Source organism: Oenanthe melanoleuca, chromosome 18, assembly GCF_029582105.1.
Source record: "Oenanthe melanoleuca isolate GR-GAL-2019-014 chromosome 18, OMel1.0, whole genome shotgun sequence".
Classification (NCBI taxonomy): Eukaryota; Metazoa; Chordata; class Aves; order Passeriformes; family Muscicapidae; genus Oenanthe; species Oenanthe melanoleuca.
Genome location: NC_079351.1, coordinates 2,332,384 through 2,357,184, shown reverse-complemented (window position 1 = coordinate 2,357,184; position 24,801 = coordinate 2,332,384). Strand labels below are relative to the sequence as shown.

Sequence of the window (24,801 nt, the reverse complement as noted above, 5' to 3'; positions counted from 1 at the left end):
AAGATGTAAATTAATGTAAATTAAAAGTATTTAATGCGTTGTAACCAGAACTAGAAGAAGCTTTCAGACAAACCCACAGCTGGGGCTGAAAAGGCTGCTGGGCTCTGCCAGCCATGGCCTGTGAATTGCTGCATCATTTGGATGCAATAAACAGCATTTTAAATAATAAATAAATTGCTGCATCATTAGAATACAATAAACAGCACTTTAAATAATAAATAAATTGCTGCATCATTCGGACACAATAAACAACATTTTAAAGTGCCCGCCTGGTGCGCCCATCCCTGGTTTTAGGCTCTTACAGACCTTCAGTGGTTTTCTGGCACCTTGTGGCTTCACTTACAGAGAAGAAGGGGTGGCTCCAGACCTGGATGTGCCCGGTGGAGCTGAGGGCTCTCAGCAGGGCGTTGCTGATGACGTTCACCAGCACTGGGAAGCAGTTGATGGCCTCCAAGTGGCACAGCACCGTGAACCTGTAGCTCTTCAAAGAGCAGGGAAAGCAAGGTGAGAACTCCTGGCTTTTCCCATCTGAGCACACCAGGGAAATCCAGGCCTGATATAGCTTTGCTTATGCCTTGTTTGCTAAAAAAATCAAATTATGAGGTGTTGGAAGTCCATATTGCTGTGCTAAAAATGTGCATTTTGGGGTGGAAGGTCAGGGAGATAAGGTCTCCTCTAACATGGACTTCACTGCTCAAAACACTTCCTAATTTTCATACCTGTGGTACAAAAAGGCAATGGGGCCATTGTACAGGGAGAGCTGATGGAGGCACCTTGTTAATTACTCAATTTTTGTGAGGAAATTGGAGGGAGATTTAAAAAATCCTCACCTGGCCTTTGCGGGACACTTTTATAGCCCCGTTGTGTTGGAGTTCCTCTGTGATATTTTCCTCCTTTGCCATTTCCACTGTAAGATCCTGGCTCTGCAGCACACGGAGGAAGTCGTCAATGCCTGTGCCTGGCGTGAGCACCAAAAAGAGAGGAATTAAAACACTGGGAAACAAAAGAGTCTTTGATGATTTCATTTTTGTTTTTATTTTTAAATCCATGACCACCAAACACAAACACAGGAAATGTAATAACTGTGGGCATCAGCCAGCACATGTGTGCTGGATCATTGCACGTTAGTTTTTGGGAAGTGAACGCATTTCAGTCTGAATTTTTGCATTGTTGTTTTTTCCCCCTAGCCTTTTCTGAAGTGCTACAAAATGAATTTTCCTTCCATCTGATGAAGATACCAGTGTCATTCGCTGGCTAAACAACATCAAATATCATCCACTCATGGGAATGTTGAAGGTGAAACTCTGGAAGCAGCCCATTAATTTGACTCAGCATGAGTGTGCCTGGAGTGTGGCGCCTGCTTTGAAAATCCCACCCTCTGAAATTGCAGGGTGGAGACCTGGATTTGTGGCAGGGACAGAATTCTGTCCCCATCTTATCTCAGCTGCTCTGGTACCCCTTTGCACACCTCTCATCAGCTGGTTTCCCTCACAACTCTTTGAAGACAATCCCTTCCCTCCTCCCTCATTAAAATTTTAGCCTCATTAAATGCAAGCCTTCACCCCCCTTGGATCCTCCACATCTCACCCATCTGCTCTGCCCAGTGTTTTCCTTCGGAGCAGCACCTGCCCAGGCTGGGAAGGAGGAGGAGCAGCTCCTTGCCCTCACCTGTGTGGTTGTAGACCAGGAGGGAGGTGGTGTCCAGGCGGGATCTCCTCCCCAGGGGCTGGAAGTAGCGGTGAGGAGAGAGGTGCCAGGCACTGACGCTCTGCCAGCCCGCCACCACGCACAGCTGCAGCACCAGGGGCAGCAGGAACACCGCGTAGAGCAGCAGGCTGCGGTGGAGAGATGGACAGACAGAGAAGAGGGGCTCAGGAATGTGGCCAGGATGCGTTGGTGTGCTGGAAGTGGTGGGGGGTGATCAGATTACACAATGCTCTGTTGGAAACTTCTGGGAATTTTCATAGAGTCACAGATTATCCTGACTTGGAAGGGATTCACAATGATCATGGATCCAACGTGTGGCCTTGGCAGCTCAACAATCCCACCCTGTGCATCCCTGGCAGTGCTGTCCAAACTCTCCTGGCAGCCCCAGGCCATGACCATTCCTGGGGAGCCTGGGCAGTGCCCAGCACTAAAAAAAAATCTAAAAAATTTTTCCTAAAATCCAGCCTAAACCTCCCCTGGCACAGCTCCAGTCGTTTCCTCACTATCACTGGTGGCCAGAGAGAATTTTACTTCCAGAAGTCTCAAATCATGATCATTCACCAAATGATTCAAGATGTAGCAGGGAGAGAACCTCAGACTGCTCAACTTTTTGGGGCCATGAAATGCCTTTCAGACTTCTACTGGAAACAAGGTTTTCATAAATCAGCATCTTCTAAATATTTTAGGGCTATAAAATGCTTTTCAGACTTCCTTTAGATACGAGTTTTTCATAAATCAGCATCTTCCTCTAGTTCCTTGTGCCCTACCAGGAAACTCCAGCTTGAACACCAGTGAGGCCAAATGAGTTCAAATACTGGCAACACAAAATAAATTTAAAAAAAAAAAAAAAAAAAAAAAAAAAAAAAAAAAAAGCAGAGGAAGCCTGAAAGTACCCTCTGTACACTTACTCTCTGTACACTTATTTTAAAACTTCCTCCATTTGATATAAAAGTAATTCTAAATGATTCTTTTCTTTGGAAAGAAAATGGGTCTCTCTTGCATAAATTATTCAGCATAGAAATGAAAAAGCACAAAAGGGAGATTTTGTGTTACTGGCACTGGAAAGGAAAAATCGTTCCCCTCCTCTGAGTGCAGACGACCAAGACCATTCCTAGTGAAACCAAGCATCAGTTAATCCCAACTCACTGAAACAGGGGTGCAGAAATTGTTCCCCCCCTTTGGTGTGACCAAGTGCAGAGCTCCAGGAGAGAACCCTTTGGTACCCTGTCTTGGGTGGAGATGTGGATTCTGTCCCATTGTTAAACCAGGTGAGGCAGTGACTCTTATCACTGTGGCACATATTATCTGCTCATGGGCCATCTTTAAACCAGCTGGGCAATCATCTTTATCTTCCCACAGCCCATCCTCCCTCCAGGAGATATCTCCTGTTCATGGCCAGTGAGTCCCAGGGCATGACTGATAAAATTCCATCATCCCACTGGGAGATGCTCCAGCCAGGGGAGGAGCCAAGCCTTTCCTACCCCGAAAAAAACTGAGATTTTGGACACCAAGGCACCTTCTTTCCACTGGATCCCAGAGGAAAACCAGACCTTTCCACATCATCCCTGGAGCTTCAGAGGAAACTGCACCTTCTCCAGGAGCACTGCTCCAGCTGAACCACATCTGCCCCTGCAGGAGGATGCAGCCACCATTGAATGGGACTGTGCCAACACCCTGACTGACTGACGGGTGTCAGCTTGGATTCTGACTCTGGCAGGGCTGGGATTGTTCTGTGTAATACTGCATTTCTATTTTAATTTTCCTGGTAAAGAACTGTTATTCCTAATTCCCAAATCTTTGCCTGAGAGACCCTCAATTTCAAATTTATAATAATTTGGAGGAAGGGGGTTTGTATTCTCCATTTCAAAGAGAAGGTCCTGCCTTTCCTGGCAGACACCTGTCCTTCACACCAGGCCATACTCACATGGAGCGCAGGTTCTTCACCGAGCTCTTGAGCTGCAGGAAGTGCACCCGTGCCATGGCAGAGCTCTGCTGCCTCCAGAGAGCCAGCTCCTGCCTCAGGGCTGTGCTGGGCTCTGCCAGCAGCAGCGAGCACGGCTGCGCCTCCTCGGGGCTCCCCGCGGCTGCTCCCCACTCCTCCCCAGGGATGGGATCACCTAGGGGGGACATTGGGACACCTGAGCACATCCAGAGGTGGCAGCAAGGCAGGTGAGGGGTTTGGAACACAAACCCTGTGAGATACAGCTGGGGGTGTTCAGCTTGGAGGAAAGGAGACTCAGGGGTGACCTGATCACTCTGTGACTCCCTGAAAGGTGTTTGTGCTCAGCTGGGGTTGGTCTCTCTCTCCAGGCAGCACCAGAGGACACAGCCTCAAGATGTGCCAAGGGCCCCAGTCCAACGGGTTGGATATTAGGAAAGAGTTTTTCATGGAAAGAGTGATAGAGTAAAGTAAAGGAATGGCCTGTGGATGCCAGAGAGAGTCAGGGAAAACAACAGTTTGAGTTTCCCTAAGCTACTTGAAGGAAAACAGAAGGGAAAGAATTAATAACAAAGTTTAACACCTGGTACTGTAGAGAAGTGCATGAGGAACGTGATGTTTTGGTTAAAACATATTTACAAGGGGTGTTGCCTTCCTTGGACCAATGAGATTAATTCTGTCGTTGGTTCTGCAAACCAGTCTATAAAAATGTGATTACTTCTGCAATAAATTGCTTCTGCTTTCTGGATGAAGCCTGTGTTGCTGTATTCTTTCACCACTCCCCAGCCTTACAGTGACAATGCTCTGCCAGGGAGGTGATGGAGTCACCATCCCTGGATGTGTTTAAAAAAGGTTGGATGTGACACTCAGTGCCATGGTCTAGTTGAGGAGCTGGGGCATGGGCTGGACTCAATGATCTTGAAGGTCTCTTCCAACCCAGAATTCTGTGAATTCTGTGAATCTGCATGCACATGCATATTTAGGTCTAATCCAGCTCCTGGGCTGGGATTTGTGAAATTTGAACCTTTGGAGATTATGGCTGAGGAGCTGCTGTGTTTGGGTGTGGATTGTGAATTGTACCTTCTGCCTCAGCCGTGGCTTCTCCCTCCAGCCTCAGGAACACGTCCTCCAGGGTGGTCATGCTGACTCCATAGTTGATAATTCCCTGCTCAGAGCAGCTGTCAAGGCCACTGAACAGATCTGCAGGACAGAAATAAACAGAGGCCATCCCTCATGGAAGGTGTTTCCCTGCTCAGCACCAACATTTCAGACTGTTTGCATCCTCTGGGGGATGGTCAGGCTGAAGTGATGGGCAGGGGGGTGAGAAATGGGCACGGAGCAGCACAGGTTGTGCAGGGTTTTCTCTTATTTCTCTCTTTCCATTCAACAGAAAGAGAACTGAACTCTCAGTAACCCAGTTTAGCCTGCAGGGTTTGTCAGTGCAAACAGTAGAAAAGCATTTGTTACACAATTTGATCTGAAATGTATGATAAAATTGTGTGAAGTCCTGATGTGACTCCTCTAAAAAATCTCCCTTTGCATTTCTCCTTCCCCACATTTCTCATTATTTTTTTTTTTTCTCTCTATGGATAATTCTCAATTATTTTCATATACATTACCTGGGAATTTATTCACATTTTCTAAGGGCAGTTTGTATCTCAGTTCATACTGGGTGTGTCCTGAGAAGGTGGCATTAGGGATGTACCCTTTCACCAGGGATGTCAGATTCTCCAGGTCACAGGACTCACTGACATGGATCCTATTGTGTGGGAAAAAACACACAGACATTTATGTTTGGAATAAAAACACCCCAAACCCACCCAGACAAGCAACACCTACCATTTTATGGATGCATAAAAAGAAAACTCTGATATTCTTCATTCATTCCCTACTCTGGATTAAATAACCCTAACCCTGCTGTTGCAGTTAATGGAGCTGGATTTTAATGCAGATAATTTGTTTTGATGACATGTGCTCTAGGATTTCATTAATTCTTGTGTCCTTTTGTTGGGGGTTAAGGAGATACCTTAAATGATAGCAAATGCCCCATTTTTTCTTCAGGAACAGAGAAGAGCCAACACACTTCAGCCTCCCGTGCGAGATAAAAGCCTTGCGGTCTGGAGAAAGGAAAAGCCAAAGGAATTTCTAGTGCAGAGCAGTCAGTGCCATCCTTTGGGGCTTTGTGGTTACCCCCAGGGCTGCTCTGGGGACTGAAGCCACGCTGACCTGCCAGGATATCAGCCTCGTCCATGAACTGGGTGCTGAAGAGGATGGCCCGCCCCGCGCGCTGCTCCCGCAGCAGGCTCCACACCTGGTGCCTGGAGAGGGGGTCCAGCCCTGCTGTGGGCTCGTCCAGCAGCAAAACCTGCAGGGAGGAGGGGGTCAGGCATCCCTCACCGCGTGTCTTTGGGGTTTGGTGCTCTGGGGGCAAGAGAGCCAGCGCATCTTCCACACCCAGCTGCTCTGGGGGGTGTGAGAGCTCATGGAACTGCTTCAAAACTCACCTGGCAAGGTGGGTTATTCATTAAAAATATATATATATATGAAATTTATTCATTCTAATTATAAGCACTTCAAAGAAGTCTGAAATCCTAGAGCCAAATATACATCATGTCATTGGATACTACTGGGAACCAGAAAGAGCATCCTTGAAGCCTTGGGTTTCTCAACCTGCTCAAGGACAAGAAATTATAACAGTGATTATACTCTCACACACCCTGCAGGTCTTTAATCACTGTTATAATTTTTTGTCCTTGAGCAGGTTGAGAAACCCAAGGCTTCAAAGCTGCTTTTTCCTGGTTCCCAGTAATATCCAATGGCACATCCAATGTTTTATGTTTTAGTTCTATTGGACTGGAATATCCCCAGTATTACAGAGCCATGCCTGCTGCTTTACCTGGGGATTTCCAAGCATGGCTATTCCAATGGATAACTTCCTTTTCTGTCCACCACTCAGTTTTTCAGCTTGAGTGTCTTGAATGTTGCTGATATCCAGCAGTTCCAGAATGTTCTCCACCTGAAACAGCACAAGGATGTCCATTCTCAGCAGCCATCGTGCTTCCATCCTTTATTAGGGTAGATTTAGATTTAAATCAGACATCAGAAGGAAATTATTCCCTGTGAGGGAGGTGAGGCCCTGGTATAGATTCCCAGAGAAGCTGTGGCTGCCCCTGGATCCCTGGAAGTGTCCAAGGCCAGGTTGGACAGGACTTGGAACTTCAATTTTCAGAAGATCCAGATCTTTGAGCTTCCCAGTGCAAATCCTTTTGCACCTCTATGGAATGGTGGGAACACACGCTCACCTCTTGCTCCACCTCTTTGGACTTGATGCCCTTGATTTCAGCAAAAGTTCTCAGGTTTTCTCTCACTGTCAAGACCTCAAAGTGCGAGTTGAACTGCGGGCAAATCCCCACCAAGCCCCTGATCTCCTCCCTGTCTCCCATCTCAGACAGTTTGTAGTTGTAGATGGTGGCAGAGCCTGGGGATAAATGGCATGGAGGGATGAATTTGATCTTTAGGGGTTTTTCAAGGCCACCCATCCATCCCAGCCTTCTCCTACCTTCTGAAGGGAAGCTGAGCCCACTCAGCACGTTCAGCAGCGTTGTCTTGCCAGCCCCACTGTGGCCCAGCAAGGCAGTGATCTGACCCTCATAAACGTTTAAAGACAGGCCTAGGACAAAAGTAACACCAAGTCTGGGGAGAAATGAGGTTTGAATTGTCCCCACACACACTGTCAAAGGCAAGGGAAGTCAAAAAGTACAAGAATTAAGTGATAATAATCAGCCAAAAGAGCACTGATTGAGTTGGGCAAAGCTCTGCAAACCTTTAACTAAAGGCATAAGGAGCTGGTCTGCATTTAACAGGAAAAACAGAAATGAAAATATTTTTTAAAAAATTAAATCTTTCTTCTCTTTAGTCTTATCAAAACCAGCAAATCAGCAAGAACTGAACAAAATAGCAATCAGTCACATCAATTAATATTTGACATAAATTTTCAGGCAATGCAAGTGTTTTTGTTTTTTTTTTATTGACTGTTTGCACAATGGTGTTTCCTTGTCTTTAACAGGAATCAATCTCACAACTTTCATACCTCTTAAAGCTTCTGTCTTCTTGTCCTTCTTCTTATAGGCTTTTTTAATATTGTGGATCCTAAAAGGAAGGTAAGGAGGTTGTTATTTAGAGATTTCTGTAAAGGCTTCTCCCTGCTGCCCTTTTACATTTTTATGGACCTTAAGTTACCATGACAGAAATGGCATGAAAAAAAAAAATAAATAAAAAGAGGTGCTGGGAAACAAAGCTGAGATTCCCTGGTTTGACATATTTTGCAGCCAGGTATGAACATCACAACCTGGCACCAAAAATGGGGCACCAAGACTGGCAAAGACAAGGCCAAGCCCATTGCAACAGAGGACAGTTTTACAGAAAAGAAAAACAACAAACCAAACAAAAACCCTGTTATTTTTAATATAAATTTACCCAAATTTCATCATGAATGTAAAGTTTGAATTATCTTTTTATCTCTAATTTTTCTCTGTGAAATATTTTTATCTCTAATTTTTCTGTGAGATATTTTAATCTCTTATTTTTTTCCCTGTGAAGCAAAATGTTTTGCTGATGGAAGGAGTGGGGGCACTAAAGCAGACACAAGGAATTCCTTCTCTCTTAACCTGATGGCCTCTTTCCCCAGGAATTCGGGGGGCACAGGCTCCACATCATCCCCAAATTGCTGCTCAGGGTTTGCTGAGGCTCTGGGCACGTCCCTGGTGGAGCCTCTCCTGCTCCTCATCCAGTATGAAGCCTTCAGGCAGAACAGGGGAGGGTCTGGGATCCCATATTTGCCTGCCAGGAAAGCAAAAAATGTTCTGTCATTAACCAGAGGCACCATTCTACACTAAACTTTTAGGAGTTTCAAATAAATATAAAATTGCTGCTTTTTCCAGTCAGAACCCCCAGGTTTGGAGCAAAGGAGACAAGAAGGTTGGATTCAGGGTTTATGTAATGGATTCAATTTTTGTGAATGAATTATTGCCCTGCACAGTGTTACACTGTAATCTCATAATTAGAAAGAAAAAAATGTTAAATACTTTTTTGTCATTGGTGTGTGCCAGGAACAGAAAAGTCACTCCGTGACATAATAAATAATAAATAAAATAAAAATAAAAATTAAAATTAAAATAAAAATTAAAAAATAATAAAAAATTATTAATAATGAGTAATAAGAGTAATAATAATAGTAATAATAGTAATAATAGCAATAATAGCAATATAATAATAATAATAATAATAATAATAATAATAATAATAATAATAATAATAATAATTCTTTTAGTCCAAACTTTATTTTGGTTGAGCCCAAGAAAGGAGCAGCCCATTACTTTTTTGATATACCTCATGAACCATTGTAAATATAAATAAATCATTCCCACCTGGCAGAATTTTGTCGAAATACAGAGCCAGCAGCAGGTACAGGACCGAGTCAAACACCAGCAGTATGTATGTTGAAAATAAAAAGTGTGCTTCCTCCGTAAGGTTGGAAAAGGAGAAACCTATTTTATATTTCTCTAAATGGAAAATCTGAAATCAAAGAGAAAGAAGAATAAATTTCAGGCTGGAAAAATATGCACATGCCATGTTAACTCTTTTAACCCAGAAATCATCTGCAGTAGTGACCAACTCTTATTTTCTTTCTAAAGGGGAAGGAAAATTAATTTACTCCATGCAGACATTTTCATTATTTAATCCAGAATTTTCAAGAAATGGAAGGAAAGATCAGAGTTTTAGAGGACATCAATTCAAAACACCACATATTGATGTGAGTCACAACAAAACCATTATAATTTGCATAATGATTGATTTAAATATATATGGGGAATTTTGAAAAATGCAGGCACAGAAAGCTCCCAAGGCCTCGTGCACACAGGCTCAGAGGCAGAGATGGATCCAAGGTTTGACCTCAGACCTTGGAGAATTTGAGCATTGAAAGTAAAGTCGACATAAAACAAGAATATAAGTTTGTGGTTTAAGTAGAAACACATTTTAAGCAAACAGAAATATGTATTGTGTCAGCAAAGCAGTATGTTAAGTAATAGAAGGTTTTAAAGTTTAGCAGTAGAACCTGTTAGAAAGTTAGTTAAAAGTTTGAGATGTATCAATGTAAGTTTATAAGACTGGTTAAAAAACTACTCATTGTGGTAAAACCATGAAAGACAAAGCAATTAATGATTGGTGTAAGACACTAGTGAACTTTGTGAAGTATTTGATTGTCTAAAAAACTAACATAAGGCATTGTAAGTGAGAATTAAATTGGTTTCTGATGCTCTGGCATTGGATCTAACACCTTCAGTGCCTCACCCTCCCGTGAGACTGATCATGCCAAAAAGCAATAAACATCTTTTTAAATTTTCCTTCTCTCATACAAATTATCCCAAGAGTGAATTAAAAAAGTCAATCCCTTTTTTTTTTTTTCTGCTGGTGCAGAAATCTCCTCTCCCAGGCAGATTTTTAAAATATATATTAAGAAATCAAAAAATAGATTACCAGAGCTAGAAAGAGCTGTGGAGATGTGACTGATGGGAAACTGGGAAACTGGGAAACTGGGAAAATGGGAAAATGGGAAACTGGGAGAATGGGAGAATGGGAAACTGGGAAAATGGGAAACTGGGAAACAGGGAAAATGGGAAAATGGGAAACTGGGAAACTGGGAAAATGGGAAAATGGGAAAATGGGAGAATGGGAAATTGGGAAAATGGGAAAATGGGAAACTGGGAGAATGGGAGAATGGGAAACTGGGAAAATGGGATACTGGGAAAATGGGAAACTGGGAAAATGTGAAAATGGGAAACTGGGAAATTGGGAAAATGGGAGAATGGGAAACTGGGAAAATGGGAAACTGGGAAACTGGGAAAATGGAAAACTGGGAAAATGGGAAAATGGGAAAATGGGAAACTGGGAAAATGGGAAACTGGGAAACTGGGAAAATGGGAAAATGGGAAACTGGGAAAATGGGAAACTGGGAAAATGGGAGAATGGGAAATGGAAAACTGGGAAAATGGGAGAATGGAAAAATGGGAAAATGGAAAAATGGGAAACTGGGAAAATGGGAAAATGGGAGAATGGGAAATTGGGAAAATTGGAAAATGGGAAAATGGGAAAATGGGAAAATGGGAAACTGGGAAAATGGAAAACTGGGAAAATGGGAGAATGGAAAAATGGGAAAATGGAAAAATGGGAAACTGGGAAAACGGGAAACTAGGAAACTGGGAAAATGGGAAATTGGGAAAATGGGAAAATGGGAAAATGGGAAACTGGGAAACTGGGAAAATGGGAAACTAGGAATATGTGAAATGGGAAATTGGGAAAATGGGAAAATGGGAAACTGGGAAAATGGGATGGGGGTGTTGGAGCCCAGCCCAGCCCAGCTCACATGGGGGTTTCAAACAGGCTGTGAAACACCTGGATGCTTCACAGCTGGATTTTTGAGCTAAGGGCAGGAATTCCTGTGCCATTCTCTGCCTGCAGGGGTGGTGCCCCCTTACCTTGGCAATGCCAGTGTTGAATGCAAAAGGACACAGCAGACCCAGAAACCACTTCAGTGGCTCAGGGACCTCTTCTATCAGCACTGCCAGGCTCAGGAAGCCAAAGATGAAGATGATGAGGAAGCCCATGGAGCTGACAAGCTTGGCAGTCTTTAGGAGGGAGCTGAGCATGAAAACCAGGTGGATCTGGAAGAACAGAACTTTCCTTCAACCACTGGAGGAAACAAATATCCTTAACAGCAGCACTTCCATTTGCCAGGCACCAGGAGGAATAAAATCCACTAAAACCCTTCTCAGTGGGTTGATCTGAGTTTCAAACTGGGCCTTTAGCAGCCAAACCAGAGCCCACCAGCCCTTCAGGCTGCAAATCAAATCTCTGCTGCTGACCTGGAGAAGCCACTCAGATGATTCAGCCAGGACCACAAAGGTCCTGAGCACTGCAGAAGGCTCTGGAGCCATGCTCAAGAGAGCAATAAATCATGTGGGGAGGAAATGTGGCTTTAAAGCTGACTTACACAGGCCAGGCCGTAGAGGAAGAGGAGGAGGGAGACTGCAGGGAAGCTGCTGGTGTAGAAGGGCTCCCTGAGCAGCAGGGCTGTCAGCAGGCAGGAGAAGAGCAGCACGTACAGAGAGTACAGCAAACTCCAGGACAGCCTGGGGAGGGAAAGCTGCCATCAGCCTGGGGGTGATTAACAGCTCTGCTCACAGAGACCTGTCTGAACTAAGTGTTGGATTATTTCCTGTCACTGTAATTTCTCTTTGACATCCTCAGAGCAGACAGGTGATCCAGGGAGCAGAGGGCATCACTGCCATGCTCAACCCTCTGGCTGAGGAACTGCACAAAAACAGTGATCAGCTGCAGCAATTAATACTTGATAAAAATTTTCAAGCAGTGCAAGTGGTTTTTTTTTCATTGCCTGACTGAAATGTTTGCGCAACCGTGTTTCCTTTCTTTTCCAGGATTCCATCTCACAGCTTCGAGTGCTGGAGAAAAGTCATGAACCCATTTAAATCATTAATTGGCTTCTCAAGGGCCCAGGAGCAGGCTGAGTTTTGGCAAACATATTCCATTTTATAAGGAGCTCACCAAAATGCAATGTCCTGCAGCCCCATGGTCTTCATCAATACTTTGAGCTGCTTCTTTTCTCGTGTGACATGCCTTGATAAGAAATACATGAAGGGTAAGAAACACATCACAATAACAACCATGAAGTAACTGTACTCCAGGCTGATGGAGAAGAGGATGCTCTGGGACTTCATCCTGACACCACCAATGGATTTCATTTCTTCCCAAACAGAATGATTTGTCACCATCTAAAGGAATGCAAGGTCAATAGATCAGTGTTTTGCTTATTTTCTGCAGTGAGATGCATTTATACAAGGAATATTATGCTTCATCCTCCCTGGATGAACTTTTAGTCAGCTTTATTTTCTGACAAACCCATCCCTTGCTATTCCCACAGCAGAGTTGGCCTTTACTATATAATATTTAAAATAAAATGCCTCCATGGGTTCCTAAATTGGACTTACCTCTATAATGGCAGCATCAATGCTGGACTGCAGGGACAGGAAGCCTTTGTACCAGTACCTTGGGCTGTCACAGTACTCCCAGGAGAAGTTATGGCAGCTGTCTGCAAGGCAAAGGGCATCACACTAATGAAAAGTAATTAATTTTCACTATTAAATGGAATGACAAGAACACACTGGAACTTTGGGAAACTCTTCAACTATTGGACAGTGACAAGAAAAAATCCCCCAAGACACCCAAACCCACAATTTATTTCATCACTTAACAAATAAGGAATAATCCCACCCTGTCCACACCAGGCAACCAGCCTGAAATTCCCATTTTGTATTACCTACATCTCCAACGACTTCATTGGGAATAACCATGTGGGAGGAAGGAAACCTGAGGTGGTAGGAGAAGTTGTCCTTGAATACAACTCCTATAATTTCCTCATTTGAAATCCAGGCTTTCTTCATGGCTCTCTCATCCTCCACTTCCTCTAGATTTATACCTGTGGAGTGTCAGAAGAGTATTGCCATGAGGTTTTGTGGGTCTGGCAATGTGTCCACGGCACTGAGGGAATGTTCTGCTTTCTTAGCACTGCAACTCCTCCTTTTCCAGCTCTCACTGGCCAGGAGAGCAGATCTAAATACTTCAGACTTTACCAGCTGAGAAGAAATGCATAAAAAATGGTTTTTAATGTGTTTTAAAAAGATTAACTAAGGCAGAGCTTTCCAGTCCAGAAGGGCACACTGGCCTCACAGGTAGTTTAAATCCTAGAGAAGAAATACTTGTGGAGATGGAGGATTTAGGATGAATTTTCTCTCCTGGTTAGCGACGTCTGAGAACCGCTACGACACAGCAGGTTAAACAACGATAAAATTCAATATTTAAAAAGAAAAAAAAAAAAAAAAAAAATAAAAACCCACCCTTCATGAGAGAGCTGGAGGCCACCCTGCCCATGATGTGCCTGGTGGTGGCCGTGGCGGGGGTGAAGGTGACGGTGGCCCCGGTGGCGTTGAAGGCTGGGTCATCCAGGTGGCCCAGGGGGGTGAAGGGCACCTCGGCATAGTGGCCCTGGTGCATGAGAGAGGCCACCATGAACACCAGGGGCAGGAAGAGCAGCGACAGGATCCACTCCTGCAGCAGGGAGAGCAGAGGGGAGAGTTTCAGGGCAGCAGGAAAGCGCGTTCTCCGCGGGGTTAAAGGAGAAATTCAGCATCTATAGGATTAAAATATCAATAAAAGGAGTTCTGTCACAGCTATTTTTAGGTGTGGATGAAAGGACTCTCTGCACGCCATCACCTGCTCCTCCATCCCCTCATTGTCACAAACCAGACATAAACATCACCATTTAAATAAAATGCAAGTCTCCAAGTGTTCATTACCAGCCAGGCTTCTCAAAAAGTACTTGAAGTTCTATTTTACCCAAAGAAGTTGGTGTCTAGGGGCAAGGCAGGGATTGGCCACTCTTAGTAGTTTGCTACTGTTTTGGTTTTATTTTAAATTTTTTTTCTTACCTGAAAGCTCTGCATCTTCATCCTCCACTTGATCAGGACATTTTTCCACAGGAGAATTTTAGTTTGCTGGAATACACTTATATTCCTCTGGACTGTCTTCATCTTTGAACCTAGAGAAAATTTCTTTCTGAAAATTGCTTTCAAATGCAACAAAAAACCAGCAGCAACTGGTTTTATTTGCACAGTCCTTGCAGATGTGCAGTGAAACTTTTTCTCCTTTACAGCAAGAAGGAGCTGAAGAAATTCAGATGTTGTGTGCTGAGCACAACCACCCCCGCAGTGCAGGGTCCAAGAGACCTCATCACCCTCAACACACTCCAGCCTCCCAGCTCAGCAGCAAACACTGAGGAGAATCAGGATTTCAGGCTTCCATGCTGCAGCACGGGGAGTTTGGGAGGAGTTATTGATGAAATAAAAAAGGGACTATCACATTACATGACCTAATCTGCTTGGGTGGGCTCCATATCCAAGAAACAACAATATAGTCAATTAAAATCCCTGAAATCCTTCTGCATGTAATTTTAATGTGCTGTAGGCTCAGCTCCAAGAAGTGTTGAGCAACTCCTGGCTGTGGTGTGAGCTGAGCTCTTGTGGAAAACAGCATCTGCTGGAGGAAACTCGGAGCCACAAGAGAACAAATTCTTGGAAGTGCGTGGGAGAGATGTCACTGGCAGGTTATCAATGAAAAATGAGATAAAATGGAGTGGCCACGAGCAGGCACTGGTGTGTTACTGCAGAGCCCTCAAAGTGACAGGGTCAGAGCAAAACAAGAATTATTTTGCCTGGGTAATGCTGGTGATGGGAAGGAAGTAAAGCATAAATCTTCCTGTAAGATTTTTGCAGATGAGATATTAACCATCCATAAATAATAATAATATGCTTAATAAGATGAGATATTAATCATCCATAAAATAACCAGGAGGATCTTTAATGAGCAAAAAGATTCAGTATCTCTGTGTAAAAGAGCTCTGCTCACATGGCCAAACTGCTCTGCTGTCACATCTACAGCTAAAATCTGCTTTTAAACAAAACCCTGATCTTCTCTAAGTGATTCTCAGGTAGAACAATCAGAGCTTTTCCAGACTTTTAATCTTTTTGCAGCTTTTTAATCCCTTCACACCTTGCTGTCACAGGGAAGGAAGATGTTGTCCTGTTCCCCTGGGGAAAATTCCTCGTGGTGCTGACAGGCAGGACAGAATTTATCCTCCTCCAAATATTTTTATTCAGCCCTCAGGGGCTGAATCTGGATGTGATGAGAGAGCAGGCACTGGAATGCTGGAAAAGCAGCTGCAATAAATGCTGCTGCCCACTGCAAACTCCTGCCCTGGCTGTTGCCATCACCTCCAAACAGATTTTTTTTCCTCACTGACGATCTCGCTAAACCCAGGTGTATAAAAATTTGAATTTTAGCCTGTGTAATAACCTCCAGACTTCCTTGAATAAACTGTGGATTGAAGCTTGCTGTTGTCTGGTTCCTTTTTCACCCCACAGAAGTGAGGATCAGGATGTTGTGTGCCACCTCTGCCACGGGGTTTGTGTCACAGCCAAAGCCAGGCTGTTCTGAGAGTCCCCTGGAGTAACCTGGGCAGGGTGGCACCCCAGGAGATCCTGGCTGGGGTGGAGGGGTGGCTCACCAGGAGCTCATGCTGGACACCCCAATGTCCCTCACACTGACCAGACTGACCCGGCCGTGCTGCTGCAGAGCCTGGGGAAAGGTGCTACAGCTGATTCCTCTGCTCCTGTGGTATTTTAGGTGGGATTTCTTACAGCACAAGATGGACAGAACTTTTAAATTCAAACTTTAGCTTACACTAGAGGTAGAAAAAGAAATCTACTCCTTATATGTCCTGCATCACTTAAAATACTGAGCTGAAGCTATTGCTTCCTTGTAGTGCTGAGAAACACTGGAAATAAACCTCTGCCATAAGCTGAGCTCCATTTTTGTGCTATTTCACCCCAAAGCAAGGTTTAAAAGACTCTATTGCCTTTAAATACCCCTAAGCTTAATCACAAACTTGACTCAACCTATTAGAAAGACACCCCGTGCCCCAACCATTTGTGCCCTCACCCCGTGTCATTAACAGCATTATGATTTACTGGGGGTTTTCATACCTTCAAAATACCATTTTTTATTCAGGCTTAGGAAGAATGCTTAAGCCTTACCTCAGGAAGGTTTGAGAGGAGCCCAGAGCTTGTCCTGGAGGAGCAGAGATGCTGAGCCTTGCTGGGATGGACTGCACGACCGTCCCGGAGACTCCCAGCTCTCCTTTGTTGTTTTTTTTCCCCCTCAGGCACTTCTGCAAAAGACATTCCTCACACCATGGGTTCTTTTTTCCCCCTGGCTTCCTTCCCCTTTCTGCCTGGCAGAGCTCCAGCTTTATTTGTGTCAGAAAAAGCAAACAGAGCACATCGCTGTTGAGGCGCTGGAGTGTGCTGTCCAAAAAGTTAACTCAGGACATTCTTGAGTCGTGGCCAAGAGAAGGAAAACAAGCCCCAGAACAAAGCAGACAAAAATCCTTTCTCTGGCAAACTCTGCTGTGGTTCCTCAGAGCAGCAAGAGGGGCTGAAGACAATAGCAATGTCACAGCCCAGGGGAGGACAGAAGGTGACAAACTCTGCCTGTGGCATCGGGCACAGAGCAGGAGCAGCAGAGAACATGTTGCTTCTGGATAGCAACAGCTCTTCCAGCTAAAATCATCTTGGAAAGGTTGAAATAAACTTCTCCTAACTCTGCACTTCTGAAGGGGATGGGTTTGGTTCCATCCCAGGCTGTGGAGCGTGGCTGGGTTTGAACAAAGTGGATTTGCTGCTTTCTGCTCTGCCCAGCAGGAAAAAAACAGCCCTAAGATCTAAATCCCATTCAGATGTTGCAGAGAGAGGCAGACAGCAGAGTCAGGGCACAGGATGAAGGTAAAACCTGTCCCCAGAACATCTCCTGAGTGTCCACACCTCCTCCTCCCCTCCCTGCAAAAGGAAGAAAACCATCCCTAATGTGAAGAGGTGGCGATGCCAGGTCCCAGCCAGCGGGTCTCAGACCTGCTCCCTGCCCAGCTCCTCGGCAGATCCCCGTGGAAAGCAGAGCTGCAGGGCTGGGGGTGGCTGCTCGGGGACGCCTCCATCCCTGAGCCACGGCAGCCACCTGCTGGTACCTGCTGGCCCACAGCCCTGCCTGCACTGCCCAGCACACATCCCTGCCTGGAAAAGCACCTGCAGGCTGTCCTGCCTGTGTCCCAGCCCTGCCTGCACCCCAGGGCAGCCAGGGCATGGTGAGGGTCCTGCTGTGCCCATCCCAGGGCATGGTGAGGGTCCTGCTGTGTCCATCCAGGGCATGGCACTGCCCCAGGACATGGGTGAGGGTCCTGCTGTGCCCATCCAGGGCATGGCACTGCCCCAGGACATGGGTGAGGGTCCTGCTGTGTCCATCCCAGGGGATGGCACTGCCCCAGGACATGGGTGAGGGTCCTGCTGTGTCCATCCAGGGGATGGCACTGCCCCTGGACATGGGTGAGGGTCCTGCTGTGTCCATCCAGGGCATGGTGAGGGTCCTGCTGTGCCCATCCAGGGCATGGTGAGGGTCCTGCTGTGCCCATCCAGGGGATGGCACTGCCCCTGGACATGGGTGAGGGTCCTGCTGTGTCCATCCAGGGCATGGTGAGGGTCCTGCTGTGCCCATCCAGGGCATGGTGAGGGTCCTGCTGTGCCCATCCAGGGGATGGCACTGCCCCAGGACATGGGTGAGGGTCCTGCTGTGCCCATCCAGGGGATGGCACTGCCCCTGGACATGGTGAGGGTCCTGCTGTGCCCATCCAGGGGATGGCACTGCCCCTGGACATGGGTGAGGGTCCTGCTGTGTCCATCCAGGGCATGGCACTGCCCCAGGACATGGGTGAGGGTCCTGCTGTGCCCATCCAGGGGATGGCACTGCCCCAGGACATGGGTGAGGGTCCTGCTGTGCCCATCCAGGGGATGGCACTGCCCCTGGACATGGTGAGGGTCCTGCTGTGTCCATCCAGGGCATGGCACTGCCCCAGGGCATGGTGAGGGTCCTGCTGTGCCCATCCAGGGCATGGCACTGCCCCAGGGCATGGTGAGGGTCCTGCTGTGCCCATCCAGGACATGGTGAGGGTCCTGCTGTGTCCATCCCAGGCCATGGTAATGCCCTGGCCCCCCGTGGGTCCAGCCCAGCCTTTGCCAGAGGCACAAGGGGAAACACCTAAAGGCAGAGAGTTCATGTTTTATTTAGCTTATTTTTTTTTAAGTTTACTTTTACCTCTAGCCCTGGCAGGTGGATATCCAAGAGGAGATGCTGATCTGCTCAGACAGGGTCAGGCTGCTGGTGCTTGCCCCCAGCTCCCCACCAGTTGCCCCATCCCTCCCAGGCACCCACAGGGGTGGTGCTGGTGAGGAGCTCCCCTCTCTTCCCAATGACCAAAGTAAGGCTCAGCCTGCTGTCCTTCAGCACTGTTTTGGGTCAAAGCACAACTTATTTTGACTCTAAATAATAACTGGGTTTTATAGATGATGATATAAGATATATATAGTTATATATATCTATATATATTAGATATAGTTTTCCTTATATTTACCCAGCCACTGCTGAGTCCTTTCCTCTGTCCCTGGCCCCAGTGGTGGGGATGAGATGGGCCCAGTTTGCCTGAGCTAGAATTCACAGCAAGAGCAGCTTTTTGGGGTAAATTACAGCCCTGTGCCCCTCTCTCCCAGGAATCAGCACTTCTCCTGGCCAGGTCCCACCAGCCAGAGGGATGATTGTCAGGGCTGAGAAAGGAGCTGCTGTCCCCTGCCATGGATGAGCCAGGTGTCAGAGCTTTCCCTGGGTTTGCCCCTGGCTCTCTCCCTGCCCCCTTTGCAGCCACAGTCTCACAGCCTTGGGGTCAGGAATTCAAATCTCCACCAGCCAGTCTGAGCAGGGGCACAGACGAGCGTCAGGCATCAATTTGTGAAAGGATAAAGGCTTTATTTATTAAAATAGTAACTCTTTTTTTTCTCTGTGAGGCTGAACACCTGCAGGGCTGTGTGTGTTGTGGCTGGGTAACCGAGTGCTGGGGCTGCAGCTGATGACAGCTCTCAGTGACACTGCTGAAACACATGGAATATTTCCCACTGTGGCTCCAAAACTCAGGGGTGAAGGGGTCTCTGCTCCACAGCCCCGTTGGATGCCACCTCCAGGTCGTGCTCCTCTGCATCCCTGGTGAGCTCTACAAACACCTGCAACGGGACACAGTGAAAACCACCCCATCACTGCCATGGACTGGCTGCATTTGTGCTGCTCACAGGTTGTTCCTTCCTTTTCCACAGAGAGCTCCCAGCCTGGAGCTCCTGCATCAGCCTACCTGGTGCAAAGTGTTCAGTGACAAGCTGTACTCCTCAAGCTTGAAATTCCGTTTAGCTGCAGAGGGGTGGAGAAAACATCCTTAAAAACCAAATCCACATAAACGATTTGGAAGTGATTTCCTTATTTAACCAATTGTTTCCTTTTACCTGCTTCTAGCTTGGAGAAAGACCTGGACAGAGGTAGTGCATCTGCCACTGGAATTTTGTAGGTGAGCAGAGAAGAAGTCCTGAAAAAGCAATAAGAAAATGAATTCTTCACCTTGTGGCTTAGCATTGCAGTTTGGGGAGAGGTTGTAGGATAACTGCACTCCAGGCAAATCACAGAGCAAGGTCAGTAGGAGGAAAAGAGCACCCCAGGGCAAATCCAGGCTGTGGCAGCCCATGGACACACACTGACCTTTCCTGCCGAGCTGCGTGGGGGAAGAGTCTCAGGATTTCAGTGTGGACAGAATCCCTTTGCCCCACCTCTGCCATCTTCAGTTCCAGCTGGTAACTCGTGCCAAACTTACTTTTGAGATCCTCAATGGACCCGATGTACCTGCAGAGGAGGGAAAAATTACTAAAACCTCCATAACTAGCAAATAAATCAATGGCTGGAGGGAGCTGAGGAGCAGCTGTACATCCTCCTGTTCATCAGCTCTTTTCACCAAGAGCTGCCTCCTCACAAAACTGATGTGACAAACACAGTGGAAAAAACCACACGTGGCAGCATCCAAACCAGCATTTTTCATTAGATGAAGAATTAAATAAACAAAACTGTGTTGGATTGATGTGGCCAGAAGTGTGGATTCTGTCCCATCTGCTGCAGCCAGGTGGGGCAGTGCCCCTGATCTCCTGGCACACATTATCTGCTCATGGGCATCTTAAACCAGCTGGGCAATCATCTTTATCTTCCCACAGCCCATCCTCCCTCCAGGAGATATCTCCTGTTCATGGCCATTGAGTCCCAGGGCATGACTGATAAAATTCCATCATCCCACTGGGAGATGCTCCAGCCAGGGGAGGAGCCAAGCCTTTCCTACCCAGATCAAAACTGAGATTTGGGACACCAAGGGACCTTCTTTCCACTGGATTCCAGAGGAAAACCAGACCTTTGCACATCATCCCTGGAGCTTCAGAGGAAACTGCACCTTCTCCAGGAGCACTGCTCCAGCTGAACCACATCTGCCCCTGCAGGAGGATGCAGCCACCATTGAATGGGACTGTGCCAACACCCTGACTGACTGACGGGTGTCAGCTTGGATTCTGACTCTGGCAGGGTTTGGGATTGTTCTTTGTAATGCTGCATTTCTAGTTTAATTTTCCTAGTAAAGAACTGTTATTCCTAATTCCCAAATCTTTGCCTGAGAGCCCCTTAATTTCAAATTTATAATAATAATTTGGATGGAGGGGGTTTACATTCTCCATTTCAAAGAGAAGCTCCTGTTTTTTTTGGGAGACACCTGTCCTTCCCACCAGGACACAAACCAAGCCCAGGACCCCCCGGACCCACCGGAGCCGGCCGGACACCAGGACGGCCACGCGGTCGCACATCGCCGCCGCCTCCTCCAGGGACTGCGTGCACAGGACAGCCGCCCTCTCCCTGCTCCTCAGGGAGGCCTGAATCACCCTCCTGGCAACACAGGGATCACAGTCACCTCCTGGGAGCAGCCACAACCTCCTGCTCTGTGTCTCCCTCCATGGAAACAACTTTTTGAAGTTATTAAAAAGCGGACGACTATTTTAAAGACTTCAGTTTTTTCATTAAAGATGACCTGGATTCCATTGCTATTCATCCTCCAAATTTTGCACTGATGGTGTGAACTGATGATGAAGAGCTACAGCAAACACCAGTGTTGAATGACTAAAGGGAGACTTCCTACAATTTTTTCTCTTTGATTTGAAGAAAACAGAAATTTGTTTCTTTTGTACCAAATGCATGGGTTTAACTGGGAATTTTTGGGGTGTATTAATGACCATTATATCACAGGGCTTGCTGCCAGATCAGTGAGGAGCTCAGCAAGTTCTCCCCTCTCCTGGGCATTAGGAAAAAGGGAAAAGACAGATCTATCTACTCTGTCACCAGGGCAGAACCTCAGCCTGCCCAGGAGCTCCTGCAATGGGGAGGGTGAGACCCACCCTGTTAAACCTGCCCCAAATTCCCATTTCCTCACCACATGCAGCGCTGCCCTTTGGGGTCCACACTCACAGAGGGCTCATCCCAGAGCATCACTGCTGGCTCTCCCAGGATGCTCAGAGCAAAGGACAGCTGGAATGGGAACAACAGGAGGTCAGGGCTCCTTTATTTACCTGCAAATCCAGAGCACCTTAATCCCAGTGAATTTTTCACAGCTGAATCTCTTGATTCCAAAGTAGAGGAAGAGAGATTTTAGAAAAATCCCACTTCAGGTGCTCTCAGTTAATGTTTTAATCTCTCAAAATCAGATTTCCCCAGAACTCCTCAGCCTGCCAAAGATGTGGAAGTGGTTTTCCATCCCATTTACTGGCAGATGTAGGTGGTGGGGTGTGAAGAGGTGATTGTAAATCCAATTTGTGGTTAGCACTTATTAAACACACGGTGCAGGAGAGTGGGAAAAGAGGGTGGGGAGGAGGGAGGGAATCCTGCCAGTCTGGATTCAAAGGGTATTGATGAAAATGAATGATGCCAGGAACCCACTCAGCTGAAGGTTTCCTCTGCACCACGTCCAAGAAAGAGTGAGCAGGGTTTGGTTAATTAACAAAGACAAATCCAGCAGTACCTTTCTGGCTTCTCCAGCAGACAAACTCCTCACTGGGGTCTTGAAATGCTTCAGGAGATCCAAGGCCCTTCCTATACTGTGGGGAATGGAAAGGGAAAAGCCCCAGTGACCACCTTGGTGTGACCTCTGTGCTGAGGAACCAGGCACTGGCAGGGTTTGGATGATATCCATCACCTTGGGTAACTTAGTGATTCTGCTCCTAACTTGGATGATAAATTGAGGATTTTTTTGCAGAAATGCAAGGCAGGAAGTGCAGCTAATGAAAGAAGTGAGTTACTCATGCAACTGGCCATGAACTGGGACAAGTTTGATTTTTTTTCCCCGAATTTTTCCAGGTCAACTTGGGCTACAATCTTCATTGGAAAGGGATTGAGAACAGTATAAAAGAGCAGACCTCATCAGGAGAAGCCACCTCTCTAAGGTGAAGATGCTGTCTCTTAGCCACACAAGCCAGTTTTGCTAACAGAGAATCCCCACCCTATAAAATCACAGAGTGACTGGGCTGGAAGCCTCCCAACCTCTGGAGGGAGAGAGAACCAAGAGAAGAGACCATGTGGTTTCCTACCAGCTGATGGCATGAGCAGCATCCTCTTCCCTCATGCCTCTGATGGCAGCCAAGGCCTCCAGGTGCTGCAGCACTGTCAGGTGTGGCCAGAGCGGGTCCTGCTGTGGGCACCAGCCCAGGGCTCCCGGGCACAGGTGGGCTCCATCCCCACCCCTGAGCAGCACCTGCACACACACAGGTTGTGGGTGTCTTGGGGTGCAATGCAGGATGTGACCAGAAATGTGGATTCTGTCCCCATCTGTTAAACCAGGTGGGGCAGTGCCCCTGATCTCCTGGCACACATTATCTGCTCATGGGCATCTTTAAACCAGCTGGGCAATCATCTTTATCTTCCCACAGCCCATCCTCCCTCCAGGAGATATCTCCTGTTCATGGCCACTGAGTCCCAGGGCATGACTGATAAAATTCCATCATCCCATGGGAGATGCTCCAGCCAGGGGAGGAGCCAAGCCTTTCCTACCCAGATAAAAACTGAGATTTGGGACACCAAGGAACCTTCTTTCCACTGGATTCCAGAGGAAAGCCAGACCTTTCCACATCATCCCTGGAGCTTCAGAGGAAACTGCACCTTCTCCAGGAGCACTGCTCCAGCTGAACCACATCTGCCCCTGCAGGAGGATGCAGCCACCATTGAATGGGACTGTGCCAACACCCTGACTGACTGACGGGTGTCAGCTTGGATTCTGACTCTGGCAGGGCTGGGATTGTTCTGTGTAATACTGCATTTCTATTTTAATGTTCCTAGTAAAGAACTGTTATTCCTAATTCCCCAATCTTTGCCTGAGAGTCCCTTAATTTCAAATTTATAATAATAATTTGAAGGGAGGGGGTTTGTATTCTCCATTTCAAAGAGAACCTCCTGCCTTTCTTGGCAGACACCTGTCCTCCAAACCAGGACATGGGGTCACACAATCACATATTTGGGATCTTAGAGCTTATCCCATCCCATGCCTGCCACAGGCAGGGACATCTTCCACCAGCCCAGGTTACCCCAAGCCCTGCCCAACTGGCCCAAACAAGCAGCTGTGTGGTCAGCAGCCCCTGTGAGTGGTCACTGTGTGGCTCCATGAGCAGGGTGATCCTGCTCCCTCTGCCTTTTCACTTTGGCCAATATTACCAGCATCAGCCTGTCCTTTCCTGGTAATACTTTCCTATTTCCAACCTCCAGTCCCAAATCTGCAAGAGCAATGGCATTTCCCCTCCCCCAGCACATGCCATTAATCATTCTGCACGTAATTAATGATGGATTGTTACTGGCCCAACACTGCCCACATTCGTTTTCAATTTCCTGGTTTTGCAAGGCTGTTTATGGAGAGTGTTATTTTTGGGGTTTTTGAGATGTCAACAATTCTTACAGGGCTTGTGACATTTCACAATGGGTTTCCAATGCCAGCTGAAGATTTCCTGTTGCTCAAACTCTTAAATCTGTAACACTAACTTTGATGAACAGTAAAATTTATGATTTTGATGAACACTAGAATTTATGCTTCTCAGTTCTGTAAATATCCAGGACACATAAATTGTACATAAACACCCATAAATCCCCTGATGGTAGGGAGATGTTGCTGGCTTGCCTTATCACATCCTTAATTTTCAAAGGCATCAAGGTCATCTCTGCAGCTGCTGCAAGGAGCCACCTACCTCCCCAGCAGTCACTGCTACACCTCCAGAAATCATCTTCAGAGTTGTGCTTTTCCCAGCCCCGTTGGGTCCTAGCAGACCTAAGACTTCTCCTGGAATAAATATGCAACAACTGTTAGTAATATTTATTGGTAATGTGACTTCTTCCCCTGTATTCTATGCAATATTTAAAAGTACAGTTGGAGAAAGGGTGGTTTTGCTCCCATAAATTAAAACTTTGAATGCAATGCCCACAAGAAAATTCTAATAAAAATATTGTCTCCAAATGAGAACTTCCCTTTAGATTTTAGTGATTTA

General features: G+C 46.5%; 2 protein-coding genes across 4 annotated transcripts in view; both read right to left on the bottom strand.

The window, feature by feature from the left end:
- LOC130260354 (ATP-binding cassette sub-family A member 10-like) overlaps nucleotides 1-16,690 on the bottom strand; it is a 29,227-nt gene extending 12,537 nt beyond the window's left edge. Inside the window, exons 1-22 of one of the 3 annotated variants that reach the window (XM_056505646.1) lie at nucleotides 16,372-16,690; nucleotides 14,209-14,318; nucleotides 13,618-13,828; nucleotides 13,041-13,199; nucleotides 12,712-12,812; nucleotides 12,269-12,495; nucleotides 11,697-11,835; nucleotides 11,182-11,367; nucleotides 9,073-9,220; nucleotides 8,314-8,485; nucleotides 7,737-7,795; nucleotides 7,206-7,316; nucleotides 6,949-7,124; nucleotides 6,543-6,662; nucleotides 5,873-6,011; nucleotides 5,673-5,763; nucleotides 5,266-5,405; nucleotides 4,727-4,846; nucleotides 3,632-3,824; nucleotides 1,669-1,835; nucleotides 831-958; nucleotides 344-481 (exon numbers count right to left, since the gene is read on the bottom strand). In XM_056505646.1, coding sequence (XP_056361621.1) covers nucleotides 344-481; nucleotides 831-958; nucleotides 1,669-1,835; nucleotides 3,632-3,824; nucleotides 4,727-4,846; nucleotides 5,266-5,405; nucleotides 5,673-5,763; nucleotides 5,873-6,011; nucleotides 6,543-6,662; nucleotides 6,949-7,124; nucleotides 7,206-7,316; nucleotides 7,737-7,795; nucleotides 8,314-8,485; nucleotides 9,073-9,220; nucleotides 11,182-11,367; nucleotides 11,697-11,835; nucleotides 12,269-12,495; nucleotides 12,712-12,812; nucleotides 13,041-13,199; nucleotides 13,618-13,828; nucleotides 14,209-14,310 — 3,027 coding nt within the window. In that variant the 5' untranslated portion in view covers nucleotides 14,311-14,318; nucleotides 16,372-16,690. Of the gene's footprint in view, nucleotides 1-343; nucleotides 482-830; nucleotides 959-1,668; nucleotides 1,836-3,631; nucleotides 3,825-4,726; nucleotides 4,847-5,265; nucleotides 5,406-5,672; nucleotides 5,764-5,872; nucleotides 6,012-6,542; nucleotides 6,663-6,948; nucleotides 7,125-7,205; nucleotides 7,317-7,736; nucleotides 7,796-8,313; nucleotides 8,486-9,072; nucleotides 9,221-11,181; nucleotides 11,368-11,696; nucleotides 11,836-12,268; nucleotides 12,496-12,711; nucleotides 12,813-13,040; nucleotides 13,200-13,617; nucleotides 13,829-14,208; nucleotides 14,319-16,371 lie in introns of those variants that run through there. The other 2 variants (XM_056505647.1, XM_056505648.1) reach the window with 2 other exon arrangements.
- A 2,455-nt stretch (nucleotides 16,691-19,145) lies between these two features.
- Nucleotides 19,146-24,801, bottom strand: part of LOC130260605 (ATP-binding cassette sub-family A member 9-like) — a 28,027-nt gene continuing 22,371 nt past the window's right edge. The window contains exons 31-39 of the mRNA XM_056506163.1: nucleotides 24,505-24,596; nucleotides 22,864-23,027; nucleotides 22,299-22,374; nucleotides 21,714-21,808; nucleotides 21,053-21,172; nucleotides 19,958-20,098; nucleotides 19,708-19,787; nucleotides 19,560-19,615; nucleotides 19,146-19,434 (exon numbers count right to left, since the gene is read on the bottom strand). Of these exons, the coding sequence (XP_056362138.1) occupies nucleotides 19,345-19,434; nucleotides 19,560-19,615; nucleotides 19,708-19,787; nucleotides 19,958-20,098; nucleotides 21,053-21,172; nucleotides 21,714-21,808; nucleotides 22,299-22,374; nucleotides 22,864-23,027; nucleotides 24,505-24,596 (914 nt within the window). The 3' untranslated portion in view covers nucleotides 19,146-19,344. The remainder of the gene's footprint in view (nucleotides 19,435-19,559; nucleotides 19,616-19,707; nucleotides 19,788-19,957; nucleotides 20,099-21,052; nucleotides 21,173-21,713; nucleotides 21,809-22,298; nucleotides 22,375-22,863; nucleotides 23,028-24,504; nucleotides 24,597-24,801) is intronic.